The 16,270-nt window shown below is 63.0% G+C and overlaps 3 protein-coding genes across 12 annotated transcripts; all 3 read right to left on the bottom strand.

Annotated features, from left to right (window-relative positions):
- Positions 1 to 1,882: 1,882 nt before the first annotated feature.
- AK1 (adenylate kinase 1) lies at positions 1,883 to 6,776 on the bottom strand. Of its 3 annotated transcripts, none has more exons than XM_030461049.1 (7): positions 6,679 to 6,776; positions 5,066 to 5,108; positions 4,096 to 4,131; positions 3,362 to 3,525; positions 3,038 to 3,154; positions 2,428 to 2,619; positions 1,883 to 2,106 (listed from the first exon to the last, which is right to left on the bottom strand). In XM_030461049.1, the coding sequence occupies exons 2-7, from the start codon at positions 5,073 to 5,075 to the stop codon at positions 2,041 to 2,043; spliced, it is 585 nt and encodes a 194-aa protein (XP_030316909.1). In that variant the 5' UTR covers positions 5,076 to 5,108; positions 6,679 to 6,776; the 3' UTR covers positions 1,883 to 2,040. The 3 variants fall into 3 exon arrangements, with proteins under 3 accessions (XP_030316909.1, XP_030316910.1, XP_030316911.1); XM_030461050.1 differs by lacking the exon at positions 6,679 to 6,776 and adding an exon at positions 6,552 to 6,577; XM_030461051.1 differs by lacking the exon at positions 6,679 to 6,776 and adding an exon at positions 5,289 to 5,330.
- Positions 6,777 to 7,435: 659 nt separating this feature from the next.
- Positions 7,436 to 11,563, bottom strand: ST6GALNAC6 (ST6 N-acetylgalactosaminide alpha-2,6-sialyltransferase 6). Of its 3 annotated transcripts, none has more exons than XM_030461045.1 (7): positions 11,505 to 11,563; positions 10,810 to 10,942; positions 9,881 to 9,928; positions 9,592 to 9,771; positions 9,009 to 9,406; positions 8,727 to 8,834; positions 7,436 to 8,651 (listed from the first exon to the last, which is right to left on the bottom strand). In XM_030461045.1, the coding sequence occupies exons 3-7, from the start codon at positions 9,893 to 9,895 to the stop codon at positions 8,462 to 8,464; spliced, it is 891 nt and encodes a 296-aa protein (XP_030316905.1). In that variant the 5' UTR covers positions 9,896 to 9,928; positions 10,810 to 10,942; positions 11,505 to 11,563; the 3' UTR covers positions 7,436 to 8,461. The 3 variants fall into 3 exon arrangements, with proteins under 3 accessions (XP_030316905.1, XP_030316908.1, XP_030316906.1); XM_030461048.1 differs by having other exon boundaries at positions 9,881 to 10,254; positions 11,505 to 11,555; XM_030461046.1 differs by lacking the exon at positions 11,505 to 11,563 and having other exon boundaries at positions 10,810 to 11,047.
- Positions 7,436 to 15,592, bottom strand: ST6GALNAC4 (ST6 N-acetylgalactosaminide alpha-2,6-sialyltransferase 4). Of its 6 annotated transcripts, none has more exons than XM_030461038.1 (13): positions 15,371 to 15,592; positions 14,611 to 14,688; positions 14,164 to 14,334; positions 13,602 to 14,014; positions 13,379 to 13,486; positions 13,113 to 13,294; positions 11,505 to 12,063; positions 10,810 to 10,942; positions 9,881 to 9,928; positions 9,592 to 9,771; positions 9,009 to 9,406; positions 8,727 to 8,834; positions 7,436 to 8,651 (listed from the first exon to the last, which is right to left on the bottom strand). In XM_030461038.1, exons 2-8 carry the CDS (start codon positions 14,620 to 14,622, stop codon positions 10,855 to 10,857), a joined length of 1,533 nt encoding a protein of 510 aa, XP_030316898.1. In that variant the 5' UTR covers positions 14,623 to 14,688; positions 15,371 to 15,592; the 3' UTR covers positions 7,436 to 8,651; positions 8,727 to 8,834; positions 9,009 to 9,406; positions 9,592 to 9,771; positions 9,881 to 9,928; positions 10,810 to 10,854. The 6 variants fall into 6 exon arrangements, with proteins under 6 accessions (XP_030316898.1, XP_030316899.1, XP_030316897.1 ...); XM_030461039.1 differs by lacking the exon at positions 15,371 to 15,592 and adding an exon at positions 14,919 to 14,982 and having other exon boundaries at positions 9,881 to 10,254; XM_030461037.1 differs by lacking the exon at positions 15,371 to 15,592 and adding an exon at positions 14,919 to 14,982.
- Between the last annotated feature and the right edge of the window lie 678 nt (positions 15,593 to 16,270).

Genomic DNA, 16,270 nt, shown 5'->3' with positions numbered 1-16,270 from the left:
CACCAGCCAGGATGTCCCCGGAGATGTCCGTGACCCTGGGGTGAGCAGCAGACATCTCCCATGACAGAGCACTGCCATCTCCTGGGGACCGAGGGGACGGGTGCTCACCCGTGCAGGGGACCGGGACCAGGCACAACCACCCCCGTCCCTCCCGCACCCCTCTCTCCGCTGTGTCACTGCGGGGCCATGAGCAAAAGGCCCCTGGAATGGCCCCTGGGATGGTGGTGGCTGCAGGGTGACAGACAGGAGGGTGGTCACGGCTGCGGGGTGGCCACGCATGAAGCCCCTGTGCACCACTCAGCCCCAGCACTTCACCCCCTCACCTGCCCCAGCTTACTGGGTGGCCCTGGGCTTTACATCCAGAGGAAAAACATCTAAAAACCTGCCACCAAGCCCACAGGGGCTATGCTGGGGAAGGGGACAGGATGCCCAGCCCTGCAGGGTCCCCCCACCCAGCCTCACTGTCCTACTCACTACCTTGGGGAAACTGAGGCACAGTTGTTCCCAGTACACCCAAAGAGGGATGGAGGCACAAGGCCTCACCCCACAGCACAGCTTTAAGCCACAGGATCCCAAACTGCTTGTTGCCCCCTGTCCCCTCCTCCCCACCAACACAAAGCAAACGCCCACCAGCCCCAGCCCAGCTCAGCTGTCCTGGCAGCAGCCCAGCCCCTCCCGGATGGCCTCATCCTTCCCACCCGGCTGCCCCTGAGGCTCCTTCACCCCTGGGCACGAGGCTGACGTTGGAGCCTGGCGGGTTTGGGTTTTCTGCTTGGGGATTTTTGTTTTTTCCCCACTCATTTCCTTCCTCGGTTCTGACCTCAGCTGCCCCCGGCCCTGCAGCCCCCCCCAGCCCCCTGGCCCAGTGCCCAGCTCCTGGCAGCCGGAAAGTGAGAGGTGGGGGGGCCCTGCCAGGCTCTGCCACCTCCTGCCCTCACTGTGCCTGGGTAAACCCTGGCCCCAAGCCCCACCACAGCCCCTCTGCTGTGGCATCGTGGCTAGGCAGCTCTGTGGGTCCTAGGAAACCCCAAAACTCCTCACCCCCAAAATGCCTACTAACCCCCCCCCAACTGCCTGTCTGCTGGGGCCTTGCAATCCCCACCCCGTAAGGACCCTCACTCTGTCCCCACCCACAAGGACAGGTGTCCCCAGTGCATCCTGCAGCACCCTCAGGGTGTTGTGACACCCCAAAACCCCACATTGCAGCCATGTACCCCAAAAACTCCAAGAGCCAAAGCACAGAAACCCCGAGGCATGGAAGTGATGGAAATCCCTGTCCCATAGTAGGCTCCAAACCTGCCCCCAGCCCCCCAACAGCCCACAGGGGAGGGATGTGCAGGATGGGGCTCAGGGACTTCGTCAGGATCCAGCCTGCAGGGGTACACACCCAGAGCACAGGGGGGGGCTGAGGAGTGGGATGGGAATGGGAGGAGTGGGATGGGATTAGGGGGGTTGAGATTGGGGGGGAAGCAGGATGGGATTGGGGGGGGAGCAAGATGGGATTTGGGGGAGCGAGATGGGATCTGGGGGAGTGGGATAGAATCTGGGGGGAACAGGATGGGACTGAGGGAGCGGAAGGGGATTGGGGGGAGCAGGATGGGCTATGGGACAGGCCAGAGGCTCCCCATGGGCCATGGATTGGGAAGCTGGGGCGAGCAGCCGGGATGCTCCCTCCCTCCCTCCCTTTCCTCGGAGCACAGCATCCCGCTGCCCCGGTGGGATAAACACCAGCTTCCTGCCCTTAATCAGCTCCAGAGGCACTGGGGGGGGGGGACGGGACGGGACAAGAAGGGAGAGGGGGGGCGGGGGGAGGAGAAAAAAAAAAAAAGAAATCTCTGGAAAGAAAAACTCATTTCCTGCGACCGAAGAAAAAGATAAAGTCTGGGCTCATTAAAGTGAACTTTACTGGGGAGAGACGGGAAAGAGCCAAACACAATGTCCTTGAAATTTCCTCCGCACGGCTCCGACCACGAAAACAGGATAAAGCCGCTTCCGCTGTCTCTGCCCGAGTGCTGAGGGGGGAGTGGGGCTGGGGGTCGGCTACAGAGTGTCGAGGTGGGAGCAGACCTGCTGGAAAACCTCCTCCACGGAGCCCTCGGCGTTGAGCTGGGTGCAGAGGGGTTAGCGGGGGGCACAGGGGGAGGGTCACGCCATCCCCGGGAGCTCTTCCAGGGATGGATTTTGGCCACAAGTGGAGAGATTGGAGCCAATTTAGGGCAAAAGGGTGCGGGGCCATCCTTGGAGGGGGTCTCTTGTGTTGGGAGGGGTCAGCTGGCTCCAAGGAGTTGAGCCCACCCCAAACAAGCTACAGTTGTGTTTTTTCCCCTTCCCTCATCATCCCCATCCAACGCTTCTCCTCTCCTGGGACCACACGTGCCTTGAGTGGTGGGGACGGAAGGTGCCAGCATTGGACACATCCCTGCTTACCTGGCGGACGATTCCTCTGCTCTTGTAGAAGGCAATGACGGGCTCGGTGGCCTTGTAGTAGGTCTCCAAACGCTTCTTGATGGTCTCCTCGTTGTCATCCACCCTCCCGCTGGTCTCTCCTCGCTTCAGCAGCCGCTTGACCATCGTCTCCTTCCCCGCGTCCACATAGAGGAGCAGCGTGGGGGGGGCAATCTGTGGGCAGAGGGGACATGGTCGTCACCACGCCAGGACACCACGGGCATGGTTTGGTGTGGGGAGATAATGGCTGTGGACATCAGAGTCACAGATGTCCCCATGCCATCCTCCGCCTCCCTCCATTTGGATCCGGGGGACATCAGGACACTGCTGGGCAAAGTGACAACATGGCCAAGCCCTGGTTCTGCCACCACCATCAGACTGGCACCGTGGTCATCCTGGCAGTCCAAGGACACCCTGAAGAGATGTTCCCACCACCACACCCTGGATGAAAGCTGTCCCCAAGGCAGCAGGACCTGCTGGCTGGGATGGGGCCCAGTTTAGACTCTGATGGGATGGAATCTTCACCCGGATGGGGAGGCTGGGCTGGGCTGCTGCTGGATGGTGGGTTGCACGACATGGCACGGGACCTCACCTTCTTCTCAAACTCCTCTCCCTGTTTCACCTCACGGGGGTAGCCGTCGATGAGGAAGCCCTTGGACACATCTGCTTTGGCCACCATGGCGTCCCGCAGCATGTCCAGCACCGTGTCCTGGGGAGGGGGGGACACAGCTGCCAGGGATGACATGGGACAACGTGCCCCCCACCCTGCACCCCTGATCCCTGCTGCAACTTCTCCTGGAGTGGCAGGGATGGAGGTGTCCCCTGTCCATGTGCCAACCACCACCATGGTATCTGGTGTCCCCTCAGCCACCCCTGCCTGCATGCCCCACTGTGCCATGAGCCCACGTGGACTCACCAGGGGCACCAGCTCGCCCTTCTCCATGATGGCCTGCAGCTTCTTGCCCCGCTCTGAGCCCGAGCTGACCTCAGCCCGCAGCAGGTCCCCCGTGGAGAGGTGGGTGTAGCCATATTTCTGCACAATCTTCTCACACTGGGTACCCTTCCCCGAGCCAGGGCCACCTGCAAGTCACCAGGGCCACACGTGCCCCAGGGCAAAGGTAAGAAACTTAAGGGGGACCTGGAAGCAGCAGCACAGGAGTTCCCAGAGCCCAGTGGGATGGGGGATGGTGTCCCCAAGCCCAGCACAGAAGGATGGGAATTGCTGCTCCTAGGGTGGGCTGGGGTATGCCAGGTCCTTGTGGGTGGCATGGACTATTGGCAATTGGCATGCAGGCACCACCACTCTGATGACACCCAGGGCACCTGGACATGACTGTCTCAATGACACCCAGGATATCATGACCCCATCAGCACTCAGGACATCACTGGGTTTACAGTGTTTACTCTCATGCCACCCCTCACATGCCCAGAGGTGCCCTCCCAGCCCACCCCACCATGGCCTTGAGGAGCCAGGCTGGAGCCACAGCCAGCACAGACCCTGGGGACAGCTGAAGTTCCACAGCCCCCATTCCCAAATCCCCAGCCTTAGGCACCAGCAGGTCCCCACAGCCCCAACCCTGGATACGGGGGGTTTTGGGGCTGCACTGTGGCCTTGACCCCACTAGTGGTGGGACCCATTCATCAACTTACCCACCACAAAGATGATTTTGTGCTGCTTGAGTTTTTCTGGGAGAAAGAAAACAAATCATTACCCAAAGCCAGAAAGCACAAAATAAATGGTGGGTGTCCCCAGGGATGGAGGCAATCCACCCACGAGGGATAAAGGCAAAGCAGGAAGCAGCAACATGTCCCCCTCATCCTTGTCACTTGGGCAGGTTGGGATGGTGGACACGTCTGGGCACAAAGACCCCATGGCACGGGGGCCATGGGGCTGGAATCCCACTGCCACCTGGTGTCCCAGAGCTGGTCATTGTCCATGGTTCCACCGTCTGGCTCGGTGAGGTCACGGGGGGGCTGCAGCAGGCTCAGCTTGGGACGGCCACCTCGAGCTCCTGCTGTGACCCATAAGCAGTCCCTGAACCCCACACTGGCCCCGCGTCCTGGTGGCCAACCTGCAGGTGGCACTAACTGCCCTGTCCCTGACAACGGGACACAGGGTCCCTTGCCACCCCCAGCCATGGCAGGGAGACAAGGTTGGGGGGGACACTGCGGGGGGAGGCAGAGCTAAAAATAAAGTCGAGACACCCCAGGGCTGCCTGCCCATCTCCTGATTACAGACGGATGAAATTTCAGCTCCTCCAGCACCTGCCCAGCCCCAGGGTTGGGGACAGAGCCAAGAGGGAGGGACCAGGGGGACATGGGGGATGCAGGGATGGGGAGAGGGGAGGAGATAAGGAGGGGATGGAGGGGAGAGATGGGTGCAAGGAGGGTGGAGGGGATGTGAGTAAGGGGGATGGGTGTAGGGGGGATGGGGTTGTAAGGAAGATGGATGCAGGGGAGGCAGGGGGATGGACGTAGGGGAGGCAGGGGGATGGACGCAGGGGAGGCAGGGGGATGGACGCAGAAGGGGACCGAGGGGATGGTTGCAAAGAGGCTGCAAAATGTGGGTGCAAAGCAGATGGATGCAGGGGTCTGGGTGCAGGGGTCCCGGGGCACTCACCTGTCGACATGCTGTCACAGTCAAGGCACAGGAACACCTCAGGCTGTGAGGGAAGAGCAGGATGAAAAACTCAGCACTGCAGGGACATGCAGGTCCCTAAGGCCGAGGTCCATGGAGATGACAGCTCTCCCTTCCCTGCTGTTTTAGCACCCAGATCCATGGCCAAGCCTGGTCCCAAACACAGGGAGCTGACGGCCTCTGCTCCCAGGGCCATCACGCCTACCTGCCTCTCAGCAGCCACCCGCCCCATCCGGCTTTGACCAGGGCTTCCCCATGCCTGGTGACGTGTGGTGACGTTACCAACTCCCTGCCCTGACCACATCCCTGTCCCCGGGGTGCAGCCTGGCAGCCGGAAGCTGGTGTGAGCTGATGGGTGTCACCAGGACACCCCGTAGTCCCCCAGGCTCCCCACAGAATGGGATTTTTTGGAAGTGGCTTAAGGTGTGTGTGTGGGGAAGAGACCAGCAGCTCCCCATTGACCCCCTCCTCATCCCAGGGGGATTTTGGCCATCTTGCCTGCCCACACGCAGCCCTGCAGCACCCGACCAGCTTGGTGACAGCATGTCACCCCAGACCGGCTGGATGGGGCTCGTGGCCAGAGGAGCCGCAGCCACCAGCCAGGTCATATTACAGCTGGGAAAGGGCAGAGGCCATGCACAGACCTAACACCCGCACCGGGTCACATCCCACCCATGCTGGGGGGCCCAAACCCCTGGGATGGTCCCTGAGGGATCTGGGGGGGTACAGGATCCTCCTGAGGTCTCCAATCGTGGGGAGCGGTGCTCACAGTTCCAGGACTTCTGGCACTGACCTCAGAGGGGACATGGGGGGCTGGGGGCAGCCCTGGCCCCTCAGTGTGGGCTCAGGGCCCATGGGTGGGGGGTAAGGGTAATGCAGAGGTGCCCAGTCCCAAGTTGGGGAGGGGGTGCTGGCCAGGGAGCCCAGTGGGATGGGGGTGGGGAGGGGGCTGGATGGGGGGGTGCAGAGGGGTTGGGACACATCAATAAAAGACAGCACAGAATGCACCCTGGGGTGCTCCCACCAACCTCACCCCACACTCAGCCCCCCCCCAACCTATCAGCACCCTATCATCCATCTGCCACCCCTGTTGGGACCCCAGGGCCAGGACTGGGCTGCTCCAACACCCCCAGCACCCCCTACAAGTCCCTCAAGCACCCAAGCAATGGCTCTAGCACCCATTCCGGGACCCCCATCACCTCTCGCAAGCCCCTCAGCCAAACCCCCAACACCCATGCAATGACTCCAGCACCCTGCAAGCCCCAACACCCCTGCAATCCCCTCAGCATCCCCTGCAAGCCCACAAATGCCCACGCAAAGACTCCAGCACCCTGTGCCATATCCCCCACGGCCCCCTGCAATGTCCCCGTCCCCAGCCGGCGCTGCCAGCCCCTCCGGAGGCACAGACCCCTCCCCACGATACCTCCCCCACAACCCTCTCCCAATCGCCGGTGCCGTCGCGACCGACCTTGACCCGACCCCCACGGCGAAACGCGGCCGCGGTACCGGTACCCCGGGGCGGGACACACCCACACACCCACACACACACACACACACACACACACACACAGATACAGACACACAGACACACTGACCTGTGTGCCGGGGCCGGGCCGGGCAGCGCGGGCACTGCCTGCTGTCCTGCCCGGCTATTTTTACCGCTATATAGAGATGGCTGCGGCGCGCTGCATGCCGGGAGCGGGGCTGCTGCCGCCCGACGGGCAGGGACGGGCAGGGACGGGCAGAGGGAGTAGGGGGGCACCGTCCCCTCTGCCGGTCCGGAAGGGTGGGATGGGCTATGGGATGCGGTTAACCCCCGCTCGGCCGTGGGATGCGGGACCCCCCCCCACCCCCGTGCCTCAGTTTCCCCCTCTGCGCGGAGGCAGCCCGCACCCCCCCACGTTGGGGGACCTTGAGACAGCCCCGGCGCTCCATCCCGCGCATCTGACCGCAGCCCCTCGCAGGGCACCGCTGTCCTCATCTCTGTCCCCATCCACCCTGGTATTCCCCCCCTCCTCCAGGACAAAGCCCCGGGGGTGCAGTGGCCTTACCTGCCTTTCCTCCTCCTCCTGCATGGGTGCAGGCAGCGTCCCAAGGCCCTGCCAGCCCAGGGCAGCTGCCTAAGGGTGTCGTGAGTTGGGGAAGTCTCAGCAGGCACTGAGGGGGGTGGCTCAGGGCCATGGTCATCTGGCTGCTGGACACAGGTCCCACCTGGACACAGCAGTCCCTTTCCTGAATCCTCCCAAACACCCACGGCCAGCACTGCTGTGGGGTGGGGGTCCTGAGCCCCTCTCTGATGACACCCCCAGCATGCATCACCCAGCACTCAAAAACCCATCCTGGAGCCAGGGCCCAAGGCAACAGACTGCAGCAATATTTATTCCTGTACAAACCATTACAAAATGCAGGTGCCCCACAGCTTCACTCAGCACTGAGTCCCCCAGAGCCCACCTTGCAATGGGGACTGGCTGGAGGGAAACTGAGGCACAGAGTCCTACCAGAGCTCAGCACTCAAACACGCCGTATTTAGCTATTTTCCCCAAACCCGCCTCTCCACTGATGAGAAATTAATAACAAAATACACCCCTTCCTCATGGCTGGAGGGCACCAAGGGGCACTGCTGCCCCCCCCCCTGCTATGTGCCCACTTTTAAATACTTTATAAGCAATTAATAAATTATGAGACCCAGCCACGGGCTGCTGCTGGTCCCTTCATTACTGCTAAGGAGCATCTTGTTCCTTCAGCTTGAAATGAAATTCAAATACAAACCCTGGCACCAGAAGCAGGGAGGGGAAAAAAAAAAAAGCCCTGAAAGCCCCCCTAAAATCCCATCACTCAGTTAGAAAAGGTTTTGGCAGTGTGGGGCGCAGTGACATCAGGAAGAGACGGGTGGTTTCGGACACTGAGGGTAGCAGTGTCACCCACATGGGGTCCCACTGAAAACTGGGGGGGATCTGCTGAGGGAAGGATGCCCATGGGCTGCGATTGGGGTGCTGGGGATGACAGGGGGCTGAGCCCCAAGAAAGAGGGGAGGCACACACTCAGAGGATGGGGGGGGTAACAGTCTCTGCAGTGGCCCCAGAAGTGATGTGACCCCAAACCAAACTGAGGGACCCAGCATCCTTGTGCATCTGCAGGGGATGCAAGATGCCTGGATCAGGCAGGACCACACCCCCACACCTCCCACCCATAGGGGGGGGACCCCCAAACCTTGCCTTCACCACTTGCCCCCCTAAAAAAACCAGCTCAAAACCCTAGGAGGAGCCACTGCACACAATGGCGGTGGCCTCAGGGGAGGCACCTGCTTGTCCCCACTCCTTGGGGGGGATGGAGAAGACCCTCATCTCCCCCAGTTCTGAGGAGGGCTGTGGGCAGCCCCTAGGGCCAGCTGGGGTGGGAGAAGGTGATGTTGTAGAGGCCAGCCCAGGTGGCAAAGACCCTCTTCTCGGTGATGAAGCGATGGTGGTTGCCCTTGCGGCTCCGCTCGTTGTGGACGTAGGTGGTGCACTCATCGGGGCCCTTCGGCTCGTAGTAGTGGTAGGGCAGGCGGCGGGGTGGGGGACGGAGGCTGCAGGGTGGGGAGATGAGGTGAGCGCCAGGGTGAGGCTGGGGAGCTGAGGTAGGGGCTTGGGGGTTTCCTTACCTGCAGTAGTTGGGTGGTACCATGCCGTAGACGTGGACGGTGTCGCAGAGCTCCACCGCGATCACCATGGTGAACCAGCCAGTGCTGAGCCATGAGCGCGACTTCTCCCTGGGGAGGAGAAATGGAGACGAGGTGCTGGGTGATGGACACCCTCTATGGTCCCCAACCCGCCCCAGGAACCCCCATCCTGACGCCACAGCCAGGAAGCAGCCCCAAGAGCCAGCTCTTCCCCAGGGACCTGGAAAAGGAGGGGAAGTGGTGCAGGAGGTGGCTCTAAGGTACCTGTCCTTCCCTGTCTCTCCCCGAAACAGGTCATCAAACTGCTTCATGCGGCCAGGGGAGACAACATAGGCTGTCATGTTGGGGAAGGAGGCACTGACACGTTGGATGATCTTCAGGAGGCCCTTCTGCATCTTGGCAGGTGGCCCCCAGAAGATGAAGATGGTCTCCGGGGTCTTGTTGACAAATTCCTGGGGCCGCTTGAGGACGCGGTAGAGGCTGGAGTGGGCCACCACACGGAAGCTGGTCTTGTTGCCCACATCAGTGTCGTAGCCAGTGGTGGGAGCGTCATTCATGCGGATGGTGCACTCAGCCCCATCAATGGTTGTGCCCAGGCGGGTGCCCAGGAGGTGGCTGGAGCTGGTGACAATGACGCACTGGTGGCAGCGGGCAGTCAGGGTCTGGTGATGACAAGCATCATAAGCAGGTGACTTTTGGTGTCACCACCACCCAGCAGGGAGGGATGAAGCTGGGACAGGGAACAAGGCATCACCGTCTCCTCGAGAGTCACAGTCCCACCAGAAGGGACAATTTCTCTGGGTATCAGCAGAGGGCCCAGATCCCACACCCACTCCCCAGCTCTTACCTTATTGCCGCAGACGGGCAGGTACCCGTTTTTCACCCCCCACTTCTTGAGGTCAGGGGGCCGGCGGGCTCTGCCCCGCAGGCGGCTGTAGGGGAAAACCTCGCTCCCGCTGCCAGAGCTGTAGATGATCAGCAACATGATCAAGGCAAAGAGGACCCCCAGGGCGGCGGCACGCTGGCTCTGTGGGCAGGGGGGAGAGCATCAGCATCCTGCCCCTGCTCCTGGCAGCACCTCCAGCGGGTGTCCCCAGGGAGGTGCCTCCTGTCCCCAGCTGTGCCCCAGCACTCACCGTGCTGCCACTCATGTCTCTGCGCCAGCCCCAGCGTCCTGCGAGCACCTGCAAGGCACAAAGTCACCCCAGTGCCAGCCCCTCACCACCGTGCTCTGGGAGAGGGTCCCCACGGGGTGACCCACCGGGCAGCCTGGGTCAGCCGTGCTGGAGCAGAGCCCTGCACCCAGTTGGACCCCCGAGTCCCCCTTCCAAGGGGAGGACAAGCCCCCAGCACTGATGCAGGAAAGGGAAATGCCACGGGTAGAGTCTGAGTGAGCTCTGCAGGGCCAAGGAGCCAAACCCGAGTGTGGCTCAGGCCAGGGAGATCTCCACGTTGGGCTGTGATCCCAGGAGGGATTATCCCCTGCCAGAGGGGCTGAAGCTGCTCAGACCTACAGGATAAACATGCCGTTCACACAGTGAAATCCCATTAAAACAACCAGCTCAGACTGGGGAGAGAGGAACTGAGACCTGCATAACTCAGCTCACATATGAGCTCAAATCCAGCTGGAGCTGGGAGGGGCCTCCCCAGCCCCGGGGCTGAGGCATGCAAGGGTGTACCTGGGGGTACCTGCTCTGACACCCACTCCCCCAGGCTGGCAGAGATGGACTGAGTCCTCATTAGTGAGTCAAGGCTGCTCCTGAAGTACTCAGAGCAATTGGAAATTAAAAATAAATAAATATTGAATCCTCTTCACTAATTGCCCTGGGAGGAGCCGGGATGGAAAATTACGCAGCAACCCATGGAAGGGGGCAGTGACCCCGAGGGGCTCTCAGCCCAGGAAGGTGCCAGCCTGTCCCTGGAGCCCTGGTCTGAGGGTACAAAGGGGTCTCGCCTTGCACAGGCTGGGGACCAGCACCAGCACCCCTGCTCCTGCACCCCCCTCTGCACCCCATAGTGCTCAGGCTGTAGGTGACACCACAGCGGGGACCCCTTCGGGCCTTACCTGGGCGGGGGGCTCTCATCTGCAGCAATGGGCGGGGGGGGTCCGTCATCTCCTCCTCCACCCCGCAGGCTGCGGGGGGCTGCCAGACCCCTCCGGCCAGCACGGCCATGGCTGCACGCCGGGGGTCACATCGCTGCACCGCCGGGGAAGGACTGATCCAGACCCGCTCCCCCCCTCCGTGCACCGCGGGGGTGCAAAGCCCGTGGCGTCCCCATGCATCGGTGCGTCCCCCCCCCCCCTCCAGCCCCGGATGCAAAACCCTCCCGCAGCCCGGGAAGTGAAAATCCTCCCTCAGCCCTCCCGGGGTGAAAATCTTCCACTCCTACGTCCAAATTTTCCCTCACCCCGGCATGCAACCCCCTGCTCCCCCCTCTCCCGGGGTGCAGCCCCCGCCCTCCCCGGCGTGCAGACCCCGCTGCTCCCAGCATACAGCCCCCTCTGCTCCCCGGGATGCAGTCCCCCCCTCCAGCACCAGCCCTCCCCAGAAGCCCCGCTTTAAAGCAGCCGGCAGGCCGAGCCCGGTCCATTCCTGGTGCCCAGCTCCCCCCGGACTCCCCCCGTCCCCGTCCCCGCCTCCCCATTCCACCGTGCACCGGAGCGGCGGGGCAGGGGCCGTTCCTCCGCCCGGCCACGGCACCGTTCTGCCCCCGGCACCGGCTAAACGGGCTGGGATGGGATATGATGGGTGTACCGACCGCTCCGCGATGCTCCGCGATGCTCCGCGATGCCGCCGGGCCCGGTGCCGCGCGCGCACGGAGCCCCGGGAGCCGCGCGCCGCCAGGGAGAGCCGCGGGGTCCTAGTGCCGCCCGCACCGGTACCCGCCGGGTTTGCCCCTGCGGAGGGGGCTGGGGAGGGGTTGGCCGGTCCCAACCCCGGGGGCACCGATGAGAATGAGCTGAGGAGATGGTTTAGGGGCGGCAGCGCAGCCGGCCGGTGTCGGGAGCAGCCGCTGGAGCCTGACCCGCTGCCGGGCGCAGGGCCACATTGCTGGGATGCCGCTACCGCCGCCTCCCCCAAGACCCAGGGCCCCTCGCTGGGGGATTTCGAGGGGCGAAAAGGTGGCTCCACCTGCATCCCCGCAGCGGCGGCCTGTCCAGAGAATTTAGCTCCGCCGTGGCTGGTGATGCCCTTCCCTGCGTGGGGCTGTGGGAGACCCAAAAAAGAGCTCCGCGGGCTCTGCAGGAAGCTGAGCTGGCAGCATCCCGAGGTGCCAGGCAGCTTGCTCCTCCCTTGACCCCAGCACACGGGCTCAGCTGAAATGTCAGCAAATGGGGCTCCGTTTGCCCCTTCGGCTTGCCCAAACACTCCCAGGCCCACCCCAACACCAACCCATCTGCCAGGGGTTTATGGAGCTGCTGCAGCAACTTCGTGCAGCTGGGCTCAGGGCCACACATGTGCCTGGGCTGTGCCCCATCTCTCCAGGGACAAGGGAGCTGTCTGCTGTCCTGCAGCCCGGCAGCACTGAGCCCTCTGAAGATCACCCTGGAGACAGCATAAAATCAATACCGGGCCAGCAGCCATCCTGTGGAGGTGCTGCTGCCAGTTCCCAAATAATCTCGACTGCAGCCTTTCAGCACCCTCCTCCACGTTCAGCCTCAGCTCTATCCCCTCCTCATGTCCATTTCTTATTTATAGCCTGGCAGGGGAACAGGACAACCAGCTGCTGTCCCTTGACCCACTGTACCCATGTCCCACAGCCAGAAGAAGCACAGCACGGGACACCACCAATTTAAAAACCCTTTTAATGGCCACGTTAGCTTTGGTCTGAATCCAAGGGCACTTGTGACAAGGCAACTGCAAGCCCCTGGTGAAGCAGCAGAAGGCAACAGGATGAGGGAGCCTGGAGCAGGCTCCCTGTACCACACACCTAGTGCTGGGTCTCAGGGAGCTGAGACCTGGGAGAGACACCAGCTCGTGGTCCTGTTGGGCCCCATGCTCTCTCACCCCATTTTGCACTGCAGCCTAGCAGCCGAATCCTTAATCCTGCATTAAATACTCATTCCAGTAGAGCAGGCAGAAAACATTCATGGTCACCCTGGGTCCACCTGGGCAGGTGTTTGGAGCTGATGGGGCTTTGTGGGTCCAGTTCATGCCCCCCATGCACTGACATGAGGGGTCCCAGCCCATCCACCAGCTGGGAGAACCATCCCTGTCACTGCAGAGACGGAGACTCCCTGCTCTAGGGCTCAGAAAATCCTTTCAACCGTGGCACTGGCAGAGCAGAGCTGTGTCACTGCAGGATGAGCCCTCTCCTGCTGCTAGGATCCTCATCACCTTGCCTCATGGCTGGCACCCTACTCACCTGCCCAGGATGGGTGGGTGAAGGTGATGTTCCTCCTCTTGGCCCAGCGGGAGAAGATGGCTTTCTCGGTGATGAAGCGGTGCCCGCCGCGGCGGACTCGCTCGTGCAGCAGGTACATCCCACACTCATCCAGCTTGCCCTTCTCAAAATAGTGGTAGGGCACACTCAAGTGGTTCTGCTCCCTGGTAGGAGGAGACGGGGTGGTAGGAGGACTTGGGGGGAAACACCGGACCACCTTGTGCACACCCTCAATGCCCCCCACGCACCTGCAGTAGCTGTCGCTGACCATCCCGAAGACATAGATCTGCTCACAGAGCTCCATGGCCAGGATCATGGTGAACCATCCCGTGCTCAGGAAGGAGCCTGACTTCATCCTGCAAAGCACCGTGGCTGTGCTGGAGCAGGTAGCACAATTCTGCTGACCCAGCTGGGGGGCACATGCTATATGGCAGCGGGACCTGACGGGTGCTCCTTGGGAGCTGGTGGTACCTGTTCTTCCCCGTCTCATTCTGGAAGACATCATCGCAATACATCATCTTCTTCTCAGTCAGGGTGTAGATCTGCAGGTGGGGGTACCTCTCCATCACTTTCAGCAGTGCCTGGTAGGTCGAGCCCACCTTCTCCCTGTTCATCTTCTTTGCTGGCCCCCAGATGATGTAGAGGCTCTCCTGGGACTGCTGGAAGAAGTAGGGCTGGTTCCTCAGCAGCAGTGGGACGCTGGTGTGTGAGACCACCCGGATGGTGGTCCGTGCCCCCACATCCTCCTCGTAGCCGGCGGTGGGGGCGTGGTTCATGCGCAGGACACAGTCCTGCCCGTCGATGGCCTGTCCCAGGTGAGAGCCCAGCATCTGCCCCGAGCTGGAGACAAGGGCGCAGCGGTGGCACAGTGTTCGCTGCAGGGGCTGTGTGGACACACACCCTCACCCATCGGCTCCTTCTTCCTTCCCGCAGCAGCCTGACACGCTGCAGCCCCACACACCCTTCCCTAAGGAAGGGGAAACTGAGGCACGGGCGGGTCGTGCTGCCCCAGCACTGCCCCATCCCCACTCACCTTCCCGTTGGGGACGCGGCTGTACCCCTGGAGGCTGAGGACCGTGGGTGCCGTGGGGCTGCCCCGTTCCCCCGGGGCCTGGCAGCGGGGCGGCGGGCCGGGACCGGAGCACAGCAGGATGTAGAGCACAGCCACCACCACCCCGCACACCAGAGTCAGGAACAACCGGACCTGGAAGCAGAGAGGGGAAGTTTCTCCAGACCGGGGCATGGGCACCAGCCCCGTCTGCTGGATGTCGGTGGCCTCATGGCAGGAGCAGCTCCTCGGAGGAGCTGCCGGGGAACGGCAGCGGGTCCCGGGGCCTCTCTCGCTTTCTGCAGGCACCCACGGCCCACGCAGGGCTCGGTACTGCCTTCGGAAACCGGCACCTGCCAGGATTTCGGGGCCCCCGATGCTGGCGGGGTCCCTTGGGGCCCCTCGCATCCCCCCGTCCCAGCGGGTACTCACCAGCGCCTTCATCCTCCGGGGGGCTGGCGGGTCTCCCGGCGGGGCCCGGGGGTCACCCTGAGGGTGGGGGCTCGCACCCTGTGTGCAGAGCGGGCTCAGCGGCAGCACCGGTGAGAGGAGCCCCAGAGGGACTCCCCTGTTCCCATCACCGCAATGCCCGGAGTGCCCCCCCCCATGCTTTGTGCCGGGACTTCCCGTGTCCCGGAACCCCCCGTATCCCTCTTTCCCGCCGCGAGGCCCCGCGGGTGCCGCCCACCCGGCCAGGACTCGGGCCCACGCCCCCGGTAGCCGGAACCGACCCAACTCACCGCGCCGGGAGCTCCCCGGGCCCCAGGGTCGCCTCCGCCGGGCCCCGCAACCCCGGCGGGCAGCACCGGCCTGGGGCTGGCGGGTCGCGGCGGGGCGGAGCGGAGGCGAGAGGGCACTGCCGGGACCGGGACCCGCCCCGCTCCGCCCAGCCCCGAGCTCCCACTCCTCTGGATCGCGCCTTCAGCTCGCCGTTTGGGACCGGGACCGGGTCACGGCTCTTCTGGGACGCGCCCGCAGCCCAGCACACCAGCACCAGGACCGAGCTGCGTCTCCTCCGGCACCGCCCTCCCGCGCCTGCCCGGACCAGGGCACTGGGATCCATGCCGTCCCGGTACCGACCCCGCCACCCATCTCGTGTCCCCCGGGACCAACCTCCACCCCCCACTTCTCTCTCCACCTCCTTCATCCCTCCCTGCAGCCCCCTTCCCGTATCCCAGAGCCCCTCTCTCACCTCCCGGTACCAACAGCTCCCCACGATTCCAGCCCCGGTGGGAGCTCAAGTGCGATGAGAACAGCCCAGAGCCCGAACCGGCCCAGGTGCGGGGCTGTGGCAGACTGACCTGGTGATGCCCCAGTCCCCATCTGCTGGCCCCAGGGGCCACCCATCACTGGTAGCCAGGGCCAATCTGCAGAGAAGGTGAGAAATGAGCAGAGGGAGCTGCCAGCACCCCCTGATCCGGGGAAGGGAACTGGACTTTGCTTTCTCTCACCGTTGACGTAGAAATACGAGAATTAACCTTGAAACTGTTCCCAACCATGTGCCCCACAGGCTTTGACCAGGAGCAAAGAAGTGGCAGGGGCATTGTTGGGTTCCTGTATTTAGGGACACACCTGGTGCTGCTCAGAGATGTGAGCAAATTGTTCCCTCCCCTGCCTCCCCCTGCCCCAGCTCAAACCCCCCAGCACGGGGCGGGCTGAGCCACATCCAGCAGGTGAGGGACTGGGAAGATTCCTCTCTGGGTGCAGGGGCAGCTCTCACCAGCTCCAGCCACGCAGTGGGTTCAGCCCAAGACTCAAGGTACCCCTGAGCCACTGGTATCACCCCTGGCAGGATGGGAGACACTGGGACACACTGCTGGGGAGTTCAGGTACTCCCTGGGGTGATCCTGCTGGTTGTGGTCTGGGGGAGCAGCCAGGAACCCTGCACAGGACAGGGAGCCACCATGCCTGCCCACCCAGCCCCAGGTCTGGGGACAGAAACCCAGCCAGCAGCTGACACCTGGAACAGGAACCACACCTGGAGCCAACCCCTTCCTGTGACCCTGGGCACCTCCTGGAGGGGAGCCAGAGGGAAATGTGGCACTGTCCCTGCACCCTCCACCTGCTGGGTCCCCCCTTAGAGCCCACCACT

The sequence above is a fragment of the Calypte anna genome, chromosome 17, assembly GCF_003957555.1.
Source record: "Calypte anna isolate BGI_N300 chromosome 17, bCalAnn1_v1.p, whole genome shotgun sequence".
Classification (NCBI taxonomy): domain Eukaryota; kingdom Metazoa; phylum Chordata; class Aves; order Apodiformes; family Trochilidae; genus Calypte; species Calypte anna.
Note: the sequence above shows the minus strand (reverse complement) of the source record. Positions and strands in the feature narration are given on the sequence as shown.